Source organism: Centruroides sculpturatus, unplaced genomic scaffold, assembly GCF_000671375.1.
Source record: "Centruroides sculpturatus isolate CEXI.00-Female unplaced genomic scaffold, Cexi_2.0 scaffold116, whole genome shotgun sequence".
Taxonomy (NCBI): Eukaryota; Metazoa; Arthropoda; class Arachnida; order Scorpiones; family Buthidae; genus Centruroides; species Centruroides sculpturatus.
In genome coordinates, this window is record NW_019384401.1 from 660401 (window position 1) to 685138 (window position 24738).

At 29.9% G+C, this 24738-nt stretch overlaps 2 protein-coding genes across 3 annotated transcripts in view; both read left to right on the forward strand.

The window, feature by feature from the left end:
- The window catches only part of LOC111618668 (neogenin-like), a 90937-nt gene extending 75801 nt beyond the window's left edge, over positions 1 to 15136 (forward strand). Inside the window, exons 22-27 of one of the 2 annotated variants that reach the window (XM_023360225.1) lie at positions 9229 to 9367; positions 9461 to 9678; positions 9752 to 9892; positions 10162 to 10467; positions 14451 to 14575; positions 14664 to 15136. In XM_023360225.1, coding sequence (XP_023215993.1) covers positions 9229 to 9367; positions 9461 to 9678; positions 9752 to 9892; positions 10162 to 10467; positions 14451 to 14575; positions 14664 to 14669 — 935 coding nt within the window. In that variant the 3' untranslated portion in view covers positions 14670 to 15136. Of the gene's footprint in view, positions 1 to 9228; positions 9368 to 9460; positions 9679 to 9751; positions 9893 to 10161; positions 10468 to 14450; positions 14576 to 14652 lie in introns of both variants that reach the window. The other variant, XM_023360224.1, reaches the window with a different exon arrangement.
- A 5873-nt stretch (positions 15137 to 21009) lies between these two features.
- LOC111618655 lies at positions 21010 to 22081 on the forward strand. The gene is made up of 4 exons (XM_023360210.1): positions 21010 to 21591; positions 21659 to 21727; positions 21798 to 21887; positions 21962 to 22081. Exons 1-4 carry the CDS (start codon positions 21103 to 21105, stop codon positions 22079 to 22081), a joined length of 768 nt encoding a protein of 255 aa, XP_023215978.1. The 5' UTR covers positions 21010 to 21102.
- Positions 22082 to 24738: the final 2657 nt, after the last annotated feature.

Consider the following 24738-nt stretch of genomic DNA (forward strand, 5'->3'; position numbering starts at 1 on the left):
CAAGGAACAAAACTGACACAATAGTATTATTATTATTAAATTGTGCTATTATGTGAATTTATTATACGTTAAAAATTTATTGTACATACAAACAAATTATATTATACATATTAATAATAATTATTATTTTTATTATTTGCGTTATTAAAATTTACTTTAAGTGAGAAATTTTTCTATGGTTTTTACTTTCAACTGATGAAATAAATGATTGATTAATCGTTCGCGTGAAAAAATGCAATCGACAAGTAACAAAAAAGTGCAAAAATCTGGAAGTCAAGTAGGACTTGTGACCAGCATTGTCACATCCTATCATCAATGTAACAGAGCACTGATTTAATATATTATCCATTATTGAAAAATAAACATCCATGTTTGGGTTTGTTAATTTTTCGCATACTTTGCTTTCTGCCCAGTACATCAATTGGCAAAGCTTATAGCTTGGATATAACAAACCTCCTCGAGATTTGATGAATGTAAATGTCTTCTCTGGTGCAGCATCCTCAGGTTTTGCTGTTAATATATTTTTGCATTCATCACAACCGAGTGATGGCAGTAGACGATAAATAATATAACCTCCTAAATAATGTAGGATAAACTTAAATGTTTCTGGTGTACAATAATCATGATCTAATAATTCACTATCACTAGGATCTCCATAGTATAGACTTGGATCACAAAGCAAATTTTCTAAATGTTCTTCCAATTGTTCTTGAACTTCTCTGAATGGTTTTTTATGACTATGAAGAAGATTTTTTAAAGTAATAAGCATAGATCCTGGATCAGTTTGAACTGATGCTCGTTTGGGAGGACGAACCAAACTGTAAACAGTCATCAGTCTGTACAGGTATAAGAACTGTACTGTTGTGGGATGAGAATTGCTTCCACTTCCTTGTCTTATCATTCCAAAGAAACGCTAATTGAAATGAAAACATAAGTTAAGGTTTAATACAAGATTATATAATCATTACACTAAGTCAATTTTACCTCTAATGGGTCCTGATTAAAGTGAGCTGTCAGGATATAATATGAGTTTGGAAGCAATTGTCTGACGAGTGCTAAGATACTAGTCAGCGTCAAGCGTAGATTTTCTGCTGTCTGGTGGCTCAAAAATCCCTTTTGATCAGTGCTTCTAATCTGTAATCTGAATGCTTCCCATCTATTTAACCATTCTAGAGATTCTTCAATAACCTATTTTTAAAAAGTTGTTAATTAAAACATTTATAGTTTTTGCTAGTGAATCATTACTATTACCTTGAGATCATTTGAATCATGTCTGATTCCTTCCTGTGGCAATCTACGATTTAAAGCATCAAAAAGAGCATTGATGTGACGTATGAAACTTATTGTAACATCTGCATTCTTTAGGATAGCAACCTCACGCTGTTTATAAAACAGCATAGCATCAGCAAAAGTATTACTAAATATCTATAAATATATGAGATAAATAAAAGTATTCTTATCAAGTCAAGATTATATAAGTAAAAAAAAGTGTCACTTGAGCTGCCAGCAATACACTCATTCTCTGGAAGTTATTGGGATTAACATGTATTTCTGTCACTTTGGGACATGCCTTTAATCCCTTTGGTAATTTGGAATCTTCATCAACAACTGCTTTAAAATGCTGTAATTCTACCCTTCCTTCAGGAAACTAAAAGTAAAAATGCAGAATAATGCAATGGCTTATATTATAAATTAGGTGAAAACACTTTATTTTCTTAGTTTTACCTGAAAGTATGTATTTTTCAAAAGATTGTTTCGCATACATTTTAAAATATGTGGTACATCAATAATAGCCAGTACTTGTCTATCTGCAGCAGGGTTTGTAAATGAGCATTGTATATTATTTGTGTCTGCACAAATTCCTAGAGCTTTTAAAGCTGCTTTGTTTGTGCTGGCACCATCACAAACTATTGCATTGACTATTGCACCACACTGTTCTAAATGAATAATTGCTTGCAAAATAAGTTTTGCAACAGTAGAACCTGAGACAGAGCTTTTTGAACAGAATGTGCCAATACATTGTACCCAACTAGCAAAGTGAGGTCTGAACATAAACACTAGGCCATGATCACCTGCTGTAAATTCACTCTGTGGCAATTCAGAATTGTCACCATAATCAACAAGTCCAATCATTTCACCAGTAGCTTTTGAAAGTTCTATATGTTTTTGAAGTGTGATTTCATCAAAAATTAAAACTCCCTGGCGTTCTGTTTGTGGAATTGTCTCCAATTTTGTCTTTAAAATAACAAAAAGATCTTCATCAAATCCAAATTTGGCATTAATGCCTCTGATATATTGATGCAGTGTAGACTGACAGGGTAAAGGCAAGTAATCATTATTTCTCAAAAATTCATAGAGAGATGGTGACCTAATTTTTAAAAGTAAACAGTCAAGTAACCAATTAATGTCATATCTCATACCCTTTTTGCTTTTTATATGGCATGCTTTCAGCATGTGCTCTATTATAAGTTTCTGTCTTGGTGGTAAGGAATCAAGTTTATCAGCTGACAACTGTTTCATTTTAAGTTCAGTATTTTCTTGATGAAGCTTGAGATTTTCTGTTTGAAGGGTTTTCAGTTTCTTCCTATAGATCATCTTTTGCTTTCTGCACCGATATAAATCCTCTTTGACTTTTAACAATTCAGACTGCAAAGCAGAGATTTTATTGACATATAACAGCTCAGGATGCTGTGTAGTTGCTGCTTCAGATGTGGAGGGTTCTTCTACTTCCTTTTCTACAGTTGTTACTTGGGAGTGTGTATCATGCAAATCTAATGATTGATAAAAAAAAATATCAGACAATTAATCTTAAAGTATTTATAAGGAAAGATGGGCCACAGAGAGATAACCCTCAGTGAATCACAGTGGATCTCACAAACCCAGCTCAATCTTTACTTAATTTTTAAATATAAAATGTTCCTTAAATATAGATAAAATAGATAGATAGATAAAATTTAATTTTATATTAAAACACAGGGTCCGAGAGACGCACTGCAACTCAGGCAAGGGCAAAAAATTACATGACTCACTGAGGATTAAGATTACATAAAAACCATAAATAGTTACCTTTGGTATTGTCTTTTTGTGATCCCTTCCTAGATGGTTCTTCATTTCTTGTGAGACATCGCGTTGATCGTTTTTGAGGTACAGACCTACTAATGTACTTAGGACAATTAGGGAAGTTTGATGGATATGCATCCGACGTTAATGCCCAGCGATCTCGTGGAATTTCTACTTTCTCTCCATTTATAACATGGGAGAAGGTTTTTAAAATGAATCTACTTGCAAAATGTACGTCACAAATGTAACATTTATTTGTTAGCATCTTGTCGTCTCGTGGAATGCATCGCATCCACTCCTCAATCTTATCGCTAGGAGCACGGAAGAAATGTCTCTTCTCGTTCGATGACTTATATCCTGCCTTGCATCCTGGCACAAAGCACGTTGGCATTTTTATGTTGCTAAAAAAACAATTATTATAGGTCAAAATCACTCACTTCAGTATATACCTAGCAAGAACAACGCTCTCCTGCTAACAGTGGTGCCAACTAGCGGCAAATATTGTCTTTAGCTAAGTTTGAACTATTAGTCGAAAGACCAGTTAATCTACCGAGTTTGGTTCTGTCAATTATGTAGGAACTATCACTAACATTAAATATGAACAAAAAAGGATTAGTCAAAAAGAAGTTCAGTTCTGTGAATTATGTACTAACTGTTATTAACATTAAAGAAGAAAGAACTGTGCTACACATCTATTTCAGTTTTTCCTTTACATCTCTGAAGGTCTCCTGGGAATGTATTTTATGAAATTTTAGGAATCTTCAAATTCAAAAAACTTGGTCGTGAAAGTGAAAGCTGTTATAAATAAGTCTTGTGTATACCAACTAAAGTTAAGTCTTGGGCTTAGTATTTGAGGTAATCCAATGTATATTGTATGGCTCCCACTTGTGGTAATATACACATAAGGATGGCATTTGTATTTTTAAGTTGACTGAGGAGGGGCAAATGAGGCCCGAAACGTGTGTAAACACGTATCAACGAAAAGTGAAATAAAGAAGTGAATAGTGCCAACGCTACATTGCACTTATAGAACAAAAAAATTTTTTAATTTGTATTAGAACATATAAATTATCTTTCACTCCATCCAACCCAAGCACTAACATGTGTTTGAATGTGTATGTAAGGGTATGCATGTGTATATGGATGTATGTGTGATCAGAAGAAAACAGTTGCTGGCCATATGAGAACTAAGAACGATTGTTAAATAATAATTCTTATATTTAAAATAGTTGTGCAGATATTATGAATTATTTATTTGCATTAAATTATTATATACTAGCAGACCCCACCACACGTTGTTGTGGCTCAAAATGTATCTCTTATAAATTTATAACACTTCCCCCGTGGGGGGAATTTTTCGAAAAATTTCTTCTTAGTGTACATTCTCTTGACATACCCTATTAAAACGCAATCAAAAACGCAAAAACCCGCATCTAAAATAGAAGCAGAGTTCTTTACCGTAGTATAGTATAAATAGAAGCAGAGTTCTTTACCGTAAGCCTTAATCCTAACCATCTCCCTTCAGTGGGGTTGAATTTCAACATGTATATTATATAAAAACACGTGCGTATTCGAATGTAGCGTTGTGTCAAAATTTCAAAGGAATCGGTAGGAACAAACGAACATTACATTATTATTTATATAAATAGATAGAAGATGATCTGCTTTAGTTCATTTTCATTTTCATTAGTTCAAACTTAGGGCGTCGTACTCGTAGTGCCATCTGTTGGACATAAAAGCCTTAACCATAGATGACATCATTTAATTTATATGAATGTCCACCCTGAAGTTCTATTCTAAATATTGGTGAAAGAATTTTTGAAATTGGATGAGTAGTTTCGGAGATTACCTGCTGCAAACAAACTTACATACAAACATTACCTCTTTATAATATTAGTATAGATTTTCTAAATGAACAAAAATGTAAATATTTTATGTAAAATGCAACATTTTTCCAATAAGATGCATTAAAAATATATCTACATATTCTTGAATTTTCTCTATAATTGAGCATATAGAATTAAAATTTAGTTTAATTGATATAAATCCACCAGTCATAACTGAACTGATGCAAAATAATTATTTACTTTGATTGACATCAGTTGTTTTAGACTTTGAAATAATTTCTGACATAAATTACTTAAGCATCACCACTTGGCTTTTTTCATTAGTTACAAAATTTGATTAATTTTACAATCAGTTTTATAAAATTTGCCACAATTTAGCCTGAAAATCAATATGATATTTGTTAAAATTTTGTCAATTCAAAGATATGAAGAAAATTAATTTTGCTTTAAATGATTCTAAAAACTCTAAAATGAATATTAATGTTTGAATAATTTATATGATATTGTAATAATTATATTAAAGTCAGTGCTATTGAATATGAAAGTAATAATGAAAATAAAATATTTCACGTAGCTAAAGCAGAATATACTAGGCCAATGGCCAGAAGACTTCAGATGCTGGACAGATTCTATAACACACTCAAATTTACATTAAAAAACTATTATAAATATTCTTAGACACTTTTATAAAGAAAAAATGATTTTAAAAATTTCAGAACACTTTTTATGCAATTTATATAATAAAAAAAAAAATATGTTACAATGAAAAAAATCAGTTTTTCATCTCTGTTTTGATAATATAATGTGTGCCTCTTCCATCTTATTTTAAACTGTATACATTTTGTTAGTTCTTTTGTTTCAATAGATTGGAAATCCCTGTTGAGTCATTTTGAATTTCTATGAATAAATTTGTTTTGTTACAACAATCATAAATCTTCTACTATAAAATAGTTTTAAAAAATTATGTAAATTTAGTATTTTTTAATTTTTCTTATATATGAGGATTTTTACTTTTTTCAAGAGCAAGTACATGATTGTTCCAGAAAGGACACAGGAGACCAACTTTCTTTTTTCTTTAGATCTAACCAGAATAAATTTAATTTTTAATCAATATACATCATGTGGAAATTGGTTGCATGTATGCCCCAAACAATATTATATATAATAGGTTATTGAGAGAGGGGGGAGATTCGGGAGTTGGTGAATTGAGATGTCTCTGAACCTGTACCTGAGTTCATTGGATGTTTCAAACTCAAGTTGAACAAAATTGGATTATCATTGGAATCTGGAAGTAGAAACAACTTTTATTCATTTATTTCTAGTGAGACAAAGTAGGAAATGAGATTTCTCTCTCTTTTGTTTTTATTGTCAAATGATTCAGCAGGTGTTCTTGAAGACTTGATATAATAGGTAAGGATAGAAACTTTTGTCTTAGTTGTTTGAACTTAAACTCTCTGGATCAGTTTAGTAGTAGTAGTAGTAGTAGTAGTAGTAGTAGTAGTAGTAGTAGTAGTAGTAGTAAACATAGTTTCTTGAAGCTGCAAGGACAAATACAGCTCTTTCTTATCTCCTTTCTCACCATCTGACTCAAATTTTTCAAAGATTCTATCTCAGGTACAGTTCCTCTTAGAAACCCTTTTAGGTGGATAGTTTATATTTTCAATTGGATCTGTGATCTGTCACCAGAAGTTTACATGTCATATAGAATTGATTCCTCTTTCTGGGAAGTTCTTGTTACCTGTCTCTCTGATTACAATTAGTGTTTTAACATTATTAATTAAGAAAATCCAATTATTGAGTTCATTTGACAATTTTACTAACAAGTATATGATTTTGTAGTTTATAGTTTCCATCTGATACTACCTGTTTTATTTTTACCTAAATAATTTTTATCCTTTTAACATTTATTTCATTTATTTATTACATTTATCCTTTTTACATTATATTGGCTACACAAGTTTTTAAATCCCTGGTTATCTTATCTTTGCAAATTCCTCAGTATTGTGTCCTTGCTACAATACAAAAGAATTTGTGTAGCAAAGAGGACTAACAATTGATTCATAAACAAAACTTAATCCTAAATGTTTGTTTATCAATTTTATAGCTGTTATTTTTCACTTTCATGTAAGCCTTATGTTCAAAATTGTTATGTTCTCTACATATCACTAGATTCATTTGCCTGATGATAATTTGAACTCATCAAAAATGCATGTCATTAAGTTCTTTTTCACTTTAAATGTCTTATTATATTTATTTTAACAACAGACATTGGATAATCATATTAATTTTTAAAAGGAATATAATTTAATGAGAACTGTATTTATGATTTTTGTTAAAATATGTACAGGATTCTGATATGATATACTTAATCCTTTTGCTGTCTAATCAATTTTCTTCAGTATTCCCTATACACTTTTAACAAAAATGAAAGTCTATTGAATCAAATTTTGTTCTTTTACCAAATGTATTACAGATTAATACAGGGAGATGATTTTTCTTCAATAAAAATACTATGTAGCATATTTGATGCATTCACACGTAGAGAAAAATTTTTTATGAAACACTGTATGTATCATATATGATAAACAACAGTGTTTATCATATTGTGTATTTCTTTACAATTGCAAAAAGTTATGCATTCCCAAGTTGCACAATGTTATTCAAGATATAATGAAATGTTGCAAATGTGTCTGTATTTATAAGTTAATTTTTCAACTCTTTTATGAATGAAAAAGGATCTCAAAATGGCTGGAGAAAGTTTAGATATTGGGCAATTATAGAAGTAATAGTGAAGAAGATAATTTTGAAAATGACAATGCTATTATTGGTTCTGATTCTGAAGATTAATATTGTCCTAACACATCTTCCAAAAATACATTGATATCCACAACCTCTTATTCAAAAGAAGATATTCAATCACAAACTTCTACCATAAGCAGCATCAAAAAACAACATATAAATACTACAAATGTAAATTAGAGTTCATATTTTCCCAAAAAAATTGGTAGCAAAAAATTGCATTCCAGCTTCTCAGGATGGGAGTTTTGAATAGCTGGATAATTTACAAGGTGTGAAACACAACCAAAAAGTATTTACTCCAAAACTTTATAAAAGTTGTAGCAGGATCTTTACTCTGTAATTTTAGCTTATTATGTAAAGTGCCTCCTATTCAGTTGAACTTATACGAAGAAGCACTGCAGGAATCTGGAAGTAGAAATAGGGCAGGAAAAATAGTGCAAAAGAGATATACTTCTTGCTACAAGAAGATAGCAGAATCAAAAGATGTCAACCAAGCAATAAAAACAAAAGCAAGTTTTAACCCATTATCTCCAGCTGCAATAAAGCTTATTGTCATATATGTTTTAATGCTTGTCACCAATCTAAAAAAAAAATTTATTCTTCTTAGAAGATAGTTTGTTTCAAAAAAGTTTTATTTCCAAACTGTACTTAGCATTGCTATTGATTTTTTATAAAAACAAAATCTTAACATTTTAATAATTATAATATAATACCTCTTAGATTTCTGTTTTTGTTTATAAAACAAATAAATTAAATACTCACTGTTTAAACCTTCAAATTTACCATTTTATAAATTATTTTGAAATACTTTATGTTAAAAGTTACACATAAACAATCATAAAAACATTAATAAATTAAAAAAACTTCAGGGAACAAGATTTATAATGAAAAACAGATATTTTTCATGTCTAGAAACTTGAAATGCAAGATAAGTCATAAGCTTCATTTTAAAAAAGTTGCTCAAAAATCACTAGTGAATTGTATCACAGGTGATGCATACATGTCTCAAATGGAATCCTTGATGAATCACATAAAATGCATAGACAGTGAAAGGGTTGATTGAGATACTATTAATTACCATTAAATTAAAATAATTGTAATTAATTATACAATAAATTAAAATACCTAAAATTAAATTTGCATTTAAGTTTATGGTAATTAATGACATTTCATATTTTAAGATCTCTCAATTTTAAAGTGACAAATACATAAGAATTATAGGCCCAATGGTTCAAATTTCTATTTTGAAACAAAAATATTTGATCGATTAATTTGTACAAAATATCAGTAGTAACATTTTTCACAGAAACAGCTTAGTTTAAAGTAAAGTAAATTTCAGAGCTGGACTTTAACATAAAAATCTATCAAATTTTTATATAAATATAATGTCTAAGATGAAAAATGTAGTTTAAATATATTTAGACTATAGAAAAATTAATTCTAGAAATTACTGATTTTATCAGAACTTAAGATTTATAACAGTTAATACCCATATTTAGTATCTTTTCTTTTTAATTTTCAGATAATGATGGATTTACCAGCAATATGTTATATATTATTGTAGCTAGTGTTGGTGGTTTTATTTTAGTTATAGCTATAATTACTAGTATAGTCTTTTGTAAACGCAGAAGAAATAGATTGAGATCAATTCAGAAAGTACGGTATGTCCAAAAACAGTTTTCATTGATACATGTTTTAGAGCATTTTAATCACTATTTCAAAATTACTAATTGTATAAATTTATAATATTTTAGCTATGGCACCAACAAAGGAGGCAATAAAGGAAAAGGTATTGGAAAAGAACTGAAACCACCAGATTTATGGATTCATCATGATCAAATGGAATTAAAGTCAATGCAGAAAGGTAATCAAGTAGAGTCAACACTGACAATTACACCTATACCTAGAAATTCTCAAGAATTAGCAGATGAAATGATTAATATGTTAGATAAAAAAGCAGGAACTTATGTCGGTGAGTAAAGCTAATAAAAGTTATGAAAAAAATAAATTGTATTTTAAAGCATAAAATGTTTCCAAATTTATAGCAATTAGTTCTACTGCAACAATTCCTAATAGTACAATGGGTCAACATTTTGAAGGTTCTGCTGGACTCTCTCGTCCACTCTACCCTCGAACACAGTACAACATTCCTAGAGCTCATGTTTCAGTAGATACATCTCATCCTGGTAAATATTATTTTATATGAAAAATAATATAGCAATTAGATGAGATGGGAATATATTTATTCCCAAATTTTTATCATTATAAACATTAATCTCTTTTAATATAGCTCCATTATAATTGTCTAAGCTATCTTACATAAAGAAATCATTAAGACATTGAAACAAATTATGACAAATGTCTTTAATTTGTATTTTCTCCTTGTATATTTTATTCATCTGATATAAACCTTATAGTAATAACACTCTGAAATATTGAAATATTTTAATATCAGATTCACCAGATTTGCCATCTCCATCTCATAATCAACAACCCCCATTGCCTTATGAGCAAGCTATCAGTCAGTCTACTCCAGCTCCGCACATAACACTTTGTCCAACAATGGTTATGGGAACAGGACAGCATCCCTCCTATTCGACCGTTCCCTCCAGTGGAAGTGGAATGGGGACATTAGGGAGAAATGAGGCATCTGCGAGTGGCACATTAGGAAAGAGAAGTCAAGCTCATCCACTCAAAAGTTTCAGTGTCCCAGCACCTCCCTGTCAGAGTGCTCCCACAACACCTCAACAAAAACATATAGGTTGGTAATTATTTAATTTTATAAACAATTGAATATAATCAAAATTTTTAGACATTCAATTTTTTTACCTTAAGTGTGAACATTATTTTTAATTTTTAGTAAAACATACATAGCTATATTTTAAATAAAAGCAAGAACTTATACTGGAATGAATAAATAAAATAAATCTTTAACTATCCAGTAATAAAAAATCCTTTTACAATAACACAGATTAATACCTTGTAATCAACATATATTCCCCCTTTTTTTGGCGGCTTTATTAATTTTATGTTATTTGCAAGTTATTTATAGATTTTCAGAAGATGCAAGTCTGATGACTTACGCATGCACATTTTGGTTTCTGTTTAATTAGCTATATTTTATCTGGCTTAATGAAAATGATGTCAATAACTTTTTATTTCCCAGAAACTATACAATATCAATCTCAAAGTTGTGTTTATCATCATAAACCAGTACTGCAGTTGCAGTTCTCTACAAATAAAAATAAACTGTAAAAAATGTTATCTTATCATGCAGCAGTCATCTACAAAAAAAATTTAGTAGTTTAAGATGTGTAATGCTCTAAAAACTGCTATACATCTTAAAAGCAAAAACAGTAGTCATCTCAGGTCTAGTGCATGTACAGTATTTCAATTGTCTCAGAAGCCTTTGCAAATTAATTAACAGAGTTGATAGAGAATTTGATGTTTCACAGAATACTTTGAGAATATGCCAGTGTAGCATTAAAAAATCCATTCATTAACCTGAAATCACAGCAAATTCTCTACATAAAAATTCATCATCTTTACTAGATTACTTGTCGCATGACATTATCTTAAAGTCTACTTTTTTTTAATATAACAAAAGTGCACAAAATTACATATTATATATAATACTAATTGGTCCATGAAAGAGATTTTTGTCTTCTGATAAATCCATATTCCATCTCAACTGTATGTGAACCAACACAACAGTGATATCTGGAGACTATATAAACTGTGATCCATATAAACTATGGAACAGGACAATCCCAAAATAAACATTTTCTGTACAATGTCTAAGATTTATGACCATTCTTTTTTATTGAACCATTATAGTCAGCAAATCAGAAATCTTTCAGTATTGTCTATTTTCTCATATAAGAAGGGAGAAAAACTAGTTTTACAGCTGATTGTATTTCTGTGAGAAAATGTGATAGCCAATCCAGTAATGGGAAAATTTGTCCATGTTTCTTATAATGACAAGATTTAACTTCATTGATCACTAGATCTCACATCCATGATTTTAAAGGAGTTTCATGAAAGATTTGGTGTTTGTGCCTCCCTACCTTGTAATTTTTCAAGGATATATTACATTAGGTATTATCCAGATTTATGAAAATACTTTAGAAAAAGTGTATGGTATACGAATTTGATTACTGCATTGAATACATAGGGTTACCGGTTTCTTATTGAAAACATTTTTGTCACAGTGTAGTTAATTTGAAATAAAATATTATAAGTGTTGACATCATTTTGAATAACTACAGTTTTTAACTTACCTTAAATTTCAAGTGCATTATAAATTCAGTTTTTGTTAAATTTGATTTAATTTTAATAAGCAACTCCGAGTTAAAAATTAATAAAGTTCTGTATTTTCTGGTAGTATTGAGTACTCATGAGTAGAAAATGGATTATTCTTTTTTATATTTGTAGCATTTCAAATATATTTTTACAAAACATAAAAAAATTAAAAGGTTATATTATCAAGCCCACTCATGATCCGATATATATACCAGCGACATCTAATGATCCAACTGTATATAAACTCTCTGCCTTTAGGGCGCTAATCAGAAGAGCGTTTCTGTATTGCTCCAATGTAATAGACATGATAGAGGAACTGAATAGAATTAAAGAAGTGGCGAAAGGGTTGGGATTTGGAACAAGATCTGTAGAGCATCTAATCACCGCATACAACGATCCTAGAAAGAGCAAAAAGAAAAAACCAGAGGGAGCCAGCAACATCACAAGATTTACATATAATAAACATCTATTCCCAGTTATGAAAGAAATTGCAAACTACAAAAACACCAATATAGTATACAAAAGAGCTCCCACATTGTATACGTTGCTCAGAAACGACAAAGAAAAAATTAATGAAAAAGAACAAGCAGGAGTATATGCAATACCATACAAGAACGACCAATTAGGAATAGATAAAGAATACATAAGAGTCACTAATAGAAACCTTAGCGTGAGGATGAAGGAGCATATGTATGACGTTGCAAAGAGCCGATATGCAACAGCGTTATCAAAAATAGTGCGAACAGATGGATCCATAGTTAAATGGGAGGAGGCCAGAATCGTTGCAAAGGTACACTCGCCAACACTTGCATCCACAACAGAGAAATGTGAGATCTACAGATCCAGCTTGATGGATAAATGTTTAAACTATAAGGATGCAACCATTTTACCATCGGCATGGAAATACATAATCAGAAAAAACTCGTAGGATGATACAATGAAAACCTGGGTTAATATATAAAAAATGTTTACATATTGTATTGTGGGAAATTACCGAATTTTATATTCCTTTTTATATTATTTTGTTTTTTGTATTTATTGTATTAATTTTGCTATGCTTATTTACGTAATTTAATTTCAACATATGTTCTAATATAATTTAAATTTGAATGTGTTCGATAATTGCTTAGATTCGAACGTCTTTAACCTGATGATGGCCCATAAAATGGGTTGAAAACGTTTGTTTAGCTCAATAAATGTGCGTTCTCAGTATTAAGGTGTGTTGACTGTATATTGTTAAAGAATCTGAGTGAGAATAGGATATTGGTTATATTATCATCAACCATTTATGTTTCGTAAAAATATATGTACTTGGCATTTTATAAAAGAAATTTTTCTTCAGTTTCCTTATTCCAATATATAAATATCAATAATTTTTACAGTTGTGAAAGATATAATGATTTTCATATGGTAAAACTTTCAGTTTGTTGCTTGTCTTCTATTTAATACCATAAATAAAAAATAAAATTTGTCAACTATTTCCATAAAATTCTTATTTATTAATATTTTTCATGAATATTATTTTGTCATTGAACATACTTAAATGAATCAAATGAGAAAATTTTGGGTTGGATTCGTGAATTTGTTATCATAAAATAGCAACAATATTTTAAAATTTTTCTTGAAATATCATTAATCAGTAATCCATGCTGTCAGTTGTTGTTACTTCTGTCAAGATTGAAAAGCAGCATTAAATGTTCAATTTCTAACAAAACTATTTAATAAACTCATAATTTACTTCTACCTTCATGAATTCTGGATTAAATTCTCATTAGTCATACTTAATGAAAATGCCAATAGGAAGTTTTATAAATTTAAACAGCAAGCTGACCACAAATGTAGCCTCAGAAATTATATTTCAAAAATCAGATCATCACTGAACATTCTGAATTTGAATAAACTGCTGTATAGTATAGCAAATTGCCTCTGGAAAACAGAATTCATTGTGTAATTTTCCCACCAATAAAGTTAAAGTTGTATGGTGCCATCTGCTACTAATTGTTATAAAAAGTTTTTAATAAAATTCATAATATAAAACTCATCTCTATCCTCAAAATTAAGCTTTTTGCCATTTTATAAAAAAATTGTAAATGCTAATAAGGAGTCTAATCTTACTTGAGGTTTGACATGTGACCCCCATACATCAATGCCCATAATACATAAACTGCTGATAAAATGTAGAGGAGTTATTAAGCTTCAAATTGGGTGAACAAAATTATGCTCCTCACTCCACACACAGGAAAAAACCCTATACTTTTTTACATCTCTGGATGTTTTCCAACATCCAAAAGTTTAAAACTCTTGGGGGGGTCATTTTTTGACAGCTGGAAAAGTAATCTGTTATATATGTAATAGAGAATTATCTTAGAATAAATTAGCATTACATTTGCTTGCTAAAGCATAAACTACTATAATATAATACAAATTGTTTTTGTTTTATAGTCAGGTCACAACCTCTAGCAAGTCCACACAAAGGTTTTAATACTCCTACTTGTTCAACTCCTGCTGGACCATCCTCTCAACAATCAACACTCAAATCTCATTCTACAATGCCAATTGCATCACAGGTAAAATTAATGTTTTCAAAATACATTCACAGTTCAATGTTAGATATAATTAAATTTTTATTTTTAAATTTAAATAGCCTTCTTACAGTACTGAAGAACTAAATCAAGAGATGGCAAATTTAGAAGGACTAATGAAAGATTTAAATGCCATAACGGCATCGGAGTTTGAGTGCTGAAGAAAAATCATTTTGTTTGCAAATTGTGCCATAAATTTAAGGACTGCATATTCAAAATCTCAAGAGAGCGTTTGTGCTTCCATTTGTTGTTTTTTGGATGCAGTTTAGTTTTTGAGAAGAATTAAAACAATCACGAGATTTTGATGAAATTTTTCTATGCTCAACACTTTATAACAGAAAGCATTGATTTATATATTTATTTTGATAAACAAATAGCAAAGATTTTAATTAATTTGTTTTTCCATTTAGGGCATTATGCATAAATCGATCTAGACAATGATTTATAAAAGAATATTTTCTCTAATTATAATGAATTTAAAAAACAAAATGGAAATTTTCAATAGATAAACTATTTACAAAAAAAATGTGATTTTTAAAAATGAATTTTGAGATATTTATTGAAGGGCTGCAAAACAAATTTTAACAAAAAATAAAATAAAATTTGGCAAAAATTATATATATATATATATATATATTGTTCTGTTTTTAAGATAAGAGCATGAATGTATTTTTCTATTTGTAGATATTATTTGCACATTTTTTTTTTTTTTATATATATTAGTTGAATTTGTTTGAATCTCAAATAAAATGCACAAACTCAAATGTAAACGGTTTATGCAAAATTATAATTTGCTCCATCATAATTTTATTGTACATCCGGCAACATGACCGGACATAAGACTATTTGTACTTTTGTATATATATTTTAAAACTGAGCTTCTGTATGTTTTCATGTCTTTTTATAAATTTTTCCATATATTTGAAAGAAATAAATCTTTACACACAACCTGTTGTTATTTTTAGTAAATTTTTTTAAAAGAGTTGAGTAATTTACAATTTAAGTTTAGATAGTAAATACAGTATATACTAAAATATATTTGATCTTTTTCTTCAAAATAGAGAAATGTCTAAGAATCAAAATTGTTTTTTATTATCTTAAGTTAATGATATTTTCACTAGCCATTAATTAAAAAATATATTTGAATCACTGTTTTACTATTGTCCAAAATTAATGTAATTTTTTAAATAAAATGTATTTTTAGAGTAAAATTAATATAAATAAGATTAGAAATGCTAATTCTTCTACATTCTATATATATATTAACACTATAAAGACACAAATAATAAGAGAAGAAAGAATACTATCTGATGATGATTATAATGATTGATTGATTGATTATATTACTCTATAAATCAATCATCATTATATTAATTCTTCCAATCATTAATTTTTTCCAGTAAGCAAAAAAAATCCAAACTTTTCTATTAAAAAAAAGAAAAAAAAAGCATTTAGGCATATTAACAAATATACAGAGTTCTTACAGAAGTCTGTACACCCCTCATAACTTTTCAACCACCTGTTGTACTGTAGCACAATAGAAGTAATTGGCATCTGCAGGAAAGTGACCATGTGTAATTTATTGAATGTCACTTTAGCACCCTTAGTGGTTAAATATGGAACTAAAAACTAACTAAGAAACCAGCAGAGAGAAAAAAATTCAATTACAAAATGAAAGTGCATAATTTAATTAGTACAAAATGATACTTGATTCAGCAGAAACACTTACAGGAAAGAGCAGAAAAGACTAAGAAAATAGTAAACATTTATGCACAAAACAAACAAATTAACTCAAAGTTTGTGCAGCACAGGTTCAACTAATCTGTGCATCTAAAATAGTATAAATAGAAGATAAGTAGAGTTCTTTACGGTAAGCCTTAATCCTAACCATCTCCCTTCAGTGGGAGGAATTTCGACACGTATATTATATAAAAACACGTGCGTATTCGAATGCAGCGTTGTGTCAAAATTTCAAAGGAATCGGTAGGAACAAACGAACATTACATTTTTATTTATATAGATAGATAGAAGATGGTCTGCTTTAGTTCATCCTCACAGAAAAGCGTAATGCCTCACAGAAAAGCAAACTTACGGCGTCGTACTCGTAGCGCCATCTGTTGGACATAAAAGCCTTAACCTAGATCAGTGGTTCCCAACCTTTTTTCATTAGCGTACCCCGTGACATGTCATATCTCTAGATTGTACCCCTTGACATGTCATATCTCTAGATTGTACCCCTCATTTAAGAAATTTAGTGAGTAATCGTATTGTTAATTTTACATATTGTAACTTTAAATTAAAGAAAAAAAAACTAAAAGAAAAAATGTATAATAAAGTTGTGATTGTTGCTAGGAACATTTTTTATCTAATAATTTTTTAATACTATTAGTTTGTGATACATAATATATTATTTTTTCTGCCATAATAACTAACTTTTTTTTGTACCCCTAAACAACCTATCGCGTACCCCTAGGGGTACGCGTACCACAGGTTGGGAATCGCTGACCTAGATTATATCTTTTAATTTATATGAATGTTTAACGGAATAATATACAGCCTATGTCCATCCTGAGGTTCCATTCTAAATATTAGTGAAAGAATTTTTGAAATCGGATGAGTAGTTTCGGAGATTACCTGCTGCAACGAAACTTACATACAAACATTACCTCTTTATATATTATTAGTAAGTATAGATATAGATATAGATATAGATATAGATGAACATAATTTAAAATTTTAAATTCCGCCTTCCGATTGAAGCTTAGTTCACACTGAGCGCGATTCGCTAGAGAAAGCGAAAAACAAAGCAAATAACCCGTCAAAGGTTATTCGCTCTGTTTTTCTCTTTCGCTAGCGAATCGTGCTCACTTGTCAGTGTGAACTAAGCTTTACGCATTTTATAATACGTATGTCGCAAATTAGTTATATGAGAGATAATTTCGACTTAAGTTTCTCGTTTCTGTTGAATGATCTCGAGTAACGATCGATATCACTCCAAAAATATTTTTTTAATTCTACATATTTTCTCTAATCGGACCCACCAGTTGCCAAGTAGTTCCATTCTTTGAATATTCTTGGTTCGGTCGTGGGTTGAGCCTTGCCAAAACGAGTTGGCTACGTGACGTTTATCAGGTTTTTTCCACGTTTTTAACGCCTAAATAGGTGTCTATTACCCTTAAAAAGACATCCCGTAAGCAGTTCGCTCAACTTTTGCATTGATGTAACTAACAAGACAAACTCTCTAATTGATCAACTACTAATTGATATGACACACTGATAATGCTTATTTCGATGCTTTTTATTCTTTTTTTACTTGCACACATCATTAATTACGGTTAACTTCTAATTATACTTCTTAGATTACGCTGCTAACATTCAAAAATTATTATTTCATATTACGTCTCAGTGTATTTAATTGATTCGAACCTTTAATTTTCATATCTCTCGTTTCGAGCTGCGTATTCTCGAAGAAACGTACTAAAGTTTAGTAACGTTTACTAAGGTTTATCAAAGTTAATAAAGTAAACGATATTCCCATAAAACGAAACACATAAAGAGACGAANATAATAAAGTTGTGATTGTTGCAAGGAACATATTTTACCTAATAATTTTTTAATACTATTAGTTTGTGATACATAATATATTATTTTTTCTGCCATAATAACTAACTTTTTTTTGTACCCCTAAACAACCTATCGCGTACCCCTAGGGGTACGCGTACCACAGGTTGGGAATCGCTGACCTAGATTATATCTTTTAATTTATATGAATGTTTAACGGAATAATATACAGCCTATGTCCATCCTGAGGTTCCATTCTAAATATTAGTGAAAGAATTTTTGAAATCGGATGAGTAGTTTCGGAGATTACCTGCTGCAACGAAACTTACATACAAACATTACCTCTTTATATATTATTAGTAAGTATAGATATAGATATAGATATAGATATAGATGGACATAATTTAAAATTTTAAATTCCGCCTTCCGATTGAAGCTTAGTTCACACTGAGCGCGATTCGCTAGAGAAAGCGAAAAACAAAGCAAATAACCCGTCAAAGGTTATTCGCTCTGTTTTTCTCTTTCGCTAGCGAATCGTGCTCACTTGTCAGTGTGAACTAAGCTTTACGCATTTTATAATACGTATGTCGCAAATTAGTTATATGAGAGATAATTTCGACTTAAGTTTCTCGTTTCTGTTGAATGATCTCGAGTAACGATCGATATCACTCCAAAAATATTTTTTTAATTCTACATATTTTCTCTAATCGGACCCACCAGTTGCCAAGTAGTTCCATTCTTTGAATATTCTTGGTTCGGTCGTGGGTTGAGCCTTGCCAAAACGAGTTGGCTACGTGACGTTTATCAGGTTTTTTCCACGTTTTTAACGCCTAAATAGGTGTCTATTACCCTTAAAAAGACATCCCGTAAGCAGTTCGCTCAACTTTTGCATTGATGTAACTAACAAGACAAACTCTCTAATTGATCAACTACTAATTGATATGACACACTGATAATGCTTATTTCGATGCTTTTTATTCTTTTTTTACTTGCACACATCATTAATTACGGTTAACTTCTAATTATACTTCTTAGATTACGCTGCTAACATTCAAAAATTATTATTTCATATTACGTCTCAGTGTATTTAATTGATTCGAACCTTTAATTTTCATATCTCTCGTTTCGAGCTGCGTATTCTCGAAGAAACGTACTAAAGTTTAGTAACGTTTACTAAGGTTTATCAAAGTTAATAAAGTAAACGATATTCCCATAAAACGAAACACATAGAGAGACGAAAAAATTCAAACTTATAAAAAAGAAGGTAGTGTACAGAAGACATTTTATTATTTTGTTGACCGTTTGAATATTTGAATCGCAAGAAAAATCCGAAATAACCGAACTTATTAAAGTTGATTGTAATTTTTTTCTTTATACACGCGATCTTCTTCAAATGACATAAATATGCTATGCTTTTCCTATGAAATTCCAAATATTATTGGAAACAGAAGATAAAACTAAACAGTCTTTTGTATTAAAATCCAGAAAGTTTCCCAAATTTTTCACGTATCTGACATCTAAATAGGGACCAGTTACCCACAGAAAGTGCTTTCTGGAGGCATTCTCCCTTGCAGATCAACCGTGGTTTTCGTTGTTTTGTACTATCTAAATTGTCATCATTTACCCTCCTCCTCACGGACATGGCCAAACCCGCGATAAATATGAAATTTAAAAAAAACCCGTATTAGTACGCTTGTGTTATAAAGAATTTAAAATTCATTATGCAGAACCATCACGTATGTTCCAAAACTCATTCGAACAGTCCAGTACATTAAAATTATGGTCCGCTGTGCGCAAAAAATTGAAAATTGTTCTGAATTACAAAATTTTAACATCCGGGCTTATTAATATTATAATTTTCCTTAAAAATGCATACTTCCAAACGGTGTTCCATTTTAATGATTAAGAGATAGGCAGAATTATTCAAAGCTACACGTCGAAATAAAATAATCGGAAACAAACATAAATTATTTATATTTCTGATACGCAACAAAAACTCGTTTTTATTTATATAACAGAATACGTATATAACATACATAAGATTTGAGATAGAATCTAATACCCAACAGTAATATTACTTTATATATCGCCGAATAAACACACGAGTATACTTCCGATTCAATTAATGGATGCAGCATAAATCAGTTTTTGTTTAAAGAAATTACGTTAAATGCACGTAGAAAAAATCGATGAACTACCATTATTGTTCGGTATCTAACAAAAAATAGCAAATACGATAGAGAATGGATGCTTGTACAGTATTATTTCATATTTTTAATATATTGAACAAAATAATAATAAAATACTTTTTACATAGAAATCGAGTTTTAGAGGAAGAGATCTGATATTAACTGATAATCAATTCAAAGTAAGTAGCGAACATTTCTTATATATCTTAACTGTCTTTCAGATTTTATTTATACAAGATTTATATCGAAAATATCTGCCTTAATATACCAATATTTAAACAGCTGTAAACAATTTCAGTAAAGAACAAACTACAATCATTATGCAAACCACTTTGTAATCGTATCAAAAGCAGACATGCCCGGTATACAAACTAAGTCCTGTTACTTCTGCTGTTAGAGTATTTGGCATTGATATTTTTGAACCCTGTGAATGCATTAAAGTACAGAAAAAGAATTCTATTCCATTTAAAATTTACACAAGTTTTAGAATTATTTCTATGGCTGATTGTTGTATTTTTCTTCGTGCAAATATTCAGGCAAGATCTATATTGCATTCGTTTAGTATACATATACAAGGATCATAGGCAATTGTCTTCAGTCGTTAACGTATGTATAGCACTATATATTGCTCTACAATTTAGCATACTTAAACGCAGAAAACTGGATCTTCATTGCCTTAAAAGCAGTTGTGAAGAAGAAGACAATTTGCTGCACAAAGCTCAGTTTTACCTCTTCGCAGGACTTGTATTTCTGTTTTGTTTAATGATTTTATTTGTTGTTATTGCTTTACAGGTATATTTTGTAACAATTAAGAAATTGAATGGGAATGACTACGAAGCTTTATTGTGTTCAATAGTCCATTCTGTACGATTAATGTATTGGGGTGCACACATCGTTTCTCTTCTTTTCCTGTTTTCAATCCTTTTTACGGTTATTTGCTTAAGAATGAATAAACTGACTACAGATTTGATAGAACTGAAACGAGTAACGCTCGAAACGAAACCTAAACTGGAAAGTATTTTCGTGAAACACACAGAAATATGGGAAATATTCGAAATGCTAAATGTTAGATGGAAAGTTTTCATCCCTATTCTATATTTACATTTTGTATACGTCAGTTGTTTTTTAACATATGCGGCCATCTTTGTGGAAATGGACTATAAATTGAAAATATTAATTGCAACTGTTTCTGTATTATTCACATCTGGAATCCTTATTATTTCATGGGTACTCTCGGCAGTGACTTCACTCGTAAGTATTTTTCTGTTATTTGTACGCCTTGATTGTATTCACTTTACTGAAAGAATTTCATTTTCAGCTGTATGACGATTTCATTTCCGTCGGAAGATTTACTTTTGCCAGTTTTCCTCCCTTATTCAAGTTTAAGGTATATTTATTAATTTTCTATAAATGAAATAATTTTATTCTGTGCAGTAATATGCTTGTTTGTTATCCAGATAATAGGTTTCATGAAAAGATTTCGAGGAATACCAATGGGCATTTCTATGGCCGACTTTATTTACATCATGAAGAATTTTATAATTAAAGTAATGCAGAAAACAGAATAATATTTTCTAATATTTTAATTTAATTTTTTAAATTATGTAAATTATTTATTCAGGTTGTGAGTTCTCTGTATTCTGTTTTCTCTTCGATGATTCAGTTGAGTGGTGTTATGCGAAAGGATAAGACATGTCTTGTTCCTTCTACTAATGTTTCTCTTGCTGACAGCTTAAATTAGTAAACATGAAATTGCAATAATAATACTCTAAAAAGAATTTTACATTATGGATTATATTTTGTAACATTAGGTGTTGACTGTTCATATCAAGCTAACGTTCGTACTGTATTTTTTCGGACAGACTACGTCTTAAAATTAATTTTCGTAAAATTCCAATCAGACGAGATTCTATAATTGACACTTTATAACAAACATTAGTTTGATTTGAAGGAATACGTCAATAAAATGCGTGGGCGATCTATCAACGGCGATGTTCTGGAATCACTTTCTGTGGCAAAATAGTTCTTTGTCAATGTTAGACAAGCGAAGAAATTTCAGAGGATTCCACGTGGCCATTTCGTTATGTACCACGTGAAGCACTGAAGTAAAGCGTTAATCTGTGATCAATTACTTAGCATGTTCAATGGATTTATTCATCTGGCCAATAACAGACCCAAAACTCATTAAAATCTTCAATTAAATGGTATATAATGACTAATTATAAATACAATTTTTAATAATTACGTAAAAGAACTTTTCTCCTATCTTATTTTTCACATAGAATTCCAATTGTCATTTGATTTTAGGTAATAAAACATTTATTTAGTAGAATTTGAAGGAATATTAATGCGAAATTTGTATTTTATGGAATAATCATAATAACAAATTAGGAAGAAGACGAAGAAATCATAGGATATGATCTGTGGGTACAAACTTTCGATTTTATTCTATAGCCTAACGTAGATTAGGGTTTAGAAGTGGAAGTATTGTAGTCTCGGACTTTACAAATACACACAGTAGGAAGTAATTAACAAATGACACAATGACAATCTGTTTTTACGTAGCTCTTCGTCTAGGAATATAAACCATTTCAAATGCATAATAAATATACACATTAACGATTTTATTATTTTTTTAAAATACTTTATGGTAATAATTGTTATGAATTTTTTAAGCTTTGTATTGAAATTTATCATTTACAGAAACGCTACAAACAGAAACATTTTAATTCTCTATAGTATATTTGATTCTCTGATCTTAACTTGCCATTATTTCGAGAAAATAATTTTTTTAAAAAAAATTATTTATTGTAGTCAGGTGTAATACAGAAACTATTGCTTAGCGAACACGAAATCGTACACGAATACATGATATGACTTTGTAGATTTTCACAAATGCCTGTTGTCTTCAGGATTTCAGTTACAAATGAGGCAGTTGCCCCGAAGAATTCAGTTGTTTCACTTATGATGAAGAAACTGTTTCGTAGTTTTTCAGATCCTGAATATGTCACTCCCCATGCTCAACTTCTTATTTATCTGATATGATGGGTTTTCAGCCTTCACTACTGAGTAATCTCTTTCACACAATCTACAATACACGAAATCGTGCATGTAAAAAAATGACGAATTTAAATACGATATTTGAATTTACTGCGTGAATTTAAGCAGCAAAAATATAATTTTAATTAATATTTTTATATGTCTACAAATAACAATTTTACTTATTGAATGTATCGTGTATTGAATTCAATAAAAATCAAGATCTGTTCTTTAATGCTTAAATTATTTTGAAACCAATTAGACCGTATTTTTTAATATTATGAAGGTCGTAACAGAATATTAATGTCGATTTTACTTAAATGTTTATACGTATAGAAATAAACGAATAAATCAAAACATGTTACTTTCCCAAAAACTGCGCGGAAAATCTGATAACTTTTATTATTCCACATTAAATGGAATAGATATTTTCTCTTTGTAGTATACCATGCAATGTATGTATGAACATTTCACTCAGCGCCACTGCAATTCCAAATACCTTTTACTCTTCTACTAAAAAGAAAAGGTTCTTTAACATCAAGTGCAATGGAAAATTGTTCGTCAGTTGTGTAAATTTTATGCCAAAGACGTGTCTACTAGAAACTTAACAGTTTTAAATCACAAATTCAAGTTGTGGTTGAAAAATTTTGAAAATCTTTTGTAGTCGATCTATGCAAAAATATCCTCGATGAAGATACTTTTCATTTATAACTTATTAACAACATTTCACTTATTAAACAGGTTTCTGTATATCGACTTAGTTTAATAGAATTTTTCAAGCAATCTTATGTTTAAACTTAACAATTAAAACAAGAGAAAACAACAATGAAGTTGTTTTCTCTGGATTTATATTTGTTCAGCTCGATTCACTACAAGATTAAATCCTAAGTGAGCCACTATACTAACTTCTGTTATTAGCAACTATACATGTGTCCAAAAATTATGGAACGAACAGGATGCTAGTTAAAACAGTTATAGAACGTCACCTTAATTATTTGGTGACGAACCTGCCATGACTTTGCCAGTACTGCATTGCAGTTTGAGGTGGACATTTTCTATCTAGGCAAGTCTCTCTGTCTGGGTATTGGTAAACACATTACATCCATTCTCCACTTATGTCCAACTACTGTTTATATGTTTTTCACTAAAGACTTACTTCTCTTGCTAAACTTTTGCTTTTGTAAAATTCTACGTGTTGTTGTGAATTACCCGGAGTTAGACATCGAGCAATACAGTACAGTTCTTGCCTTATTTGTGTGCATTCAACTACAGTTCTTTTTATTCATGTACAAATGTCCTCTGTCCTTAAGTTCTGGAAATGTATATACTACTGATAATATGGGTGGTGTAAATGCTAGT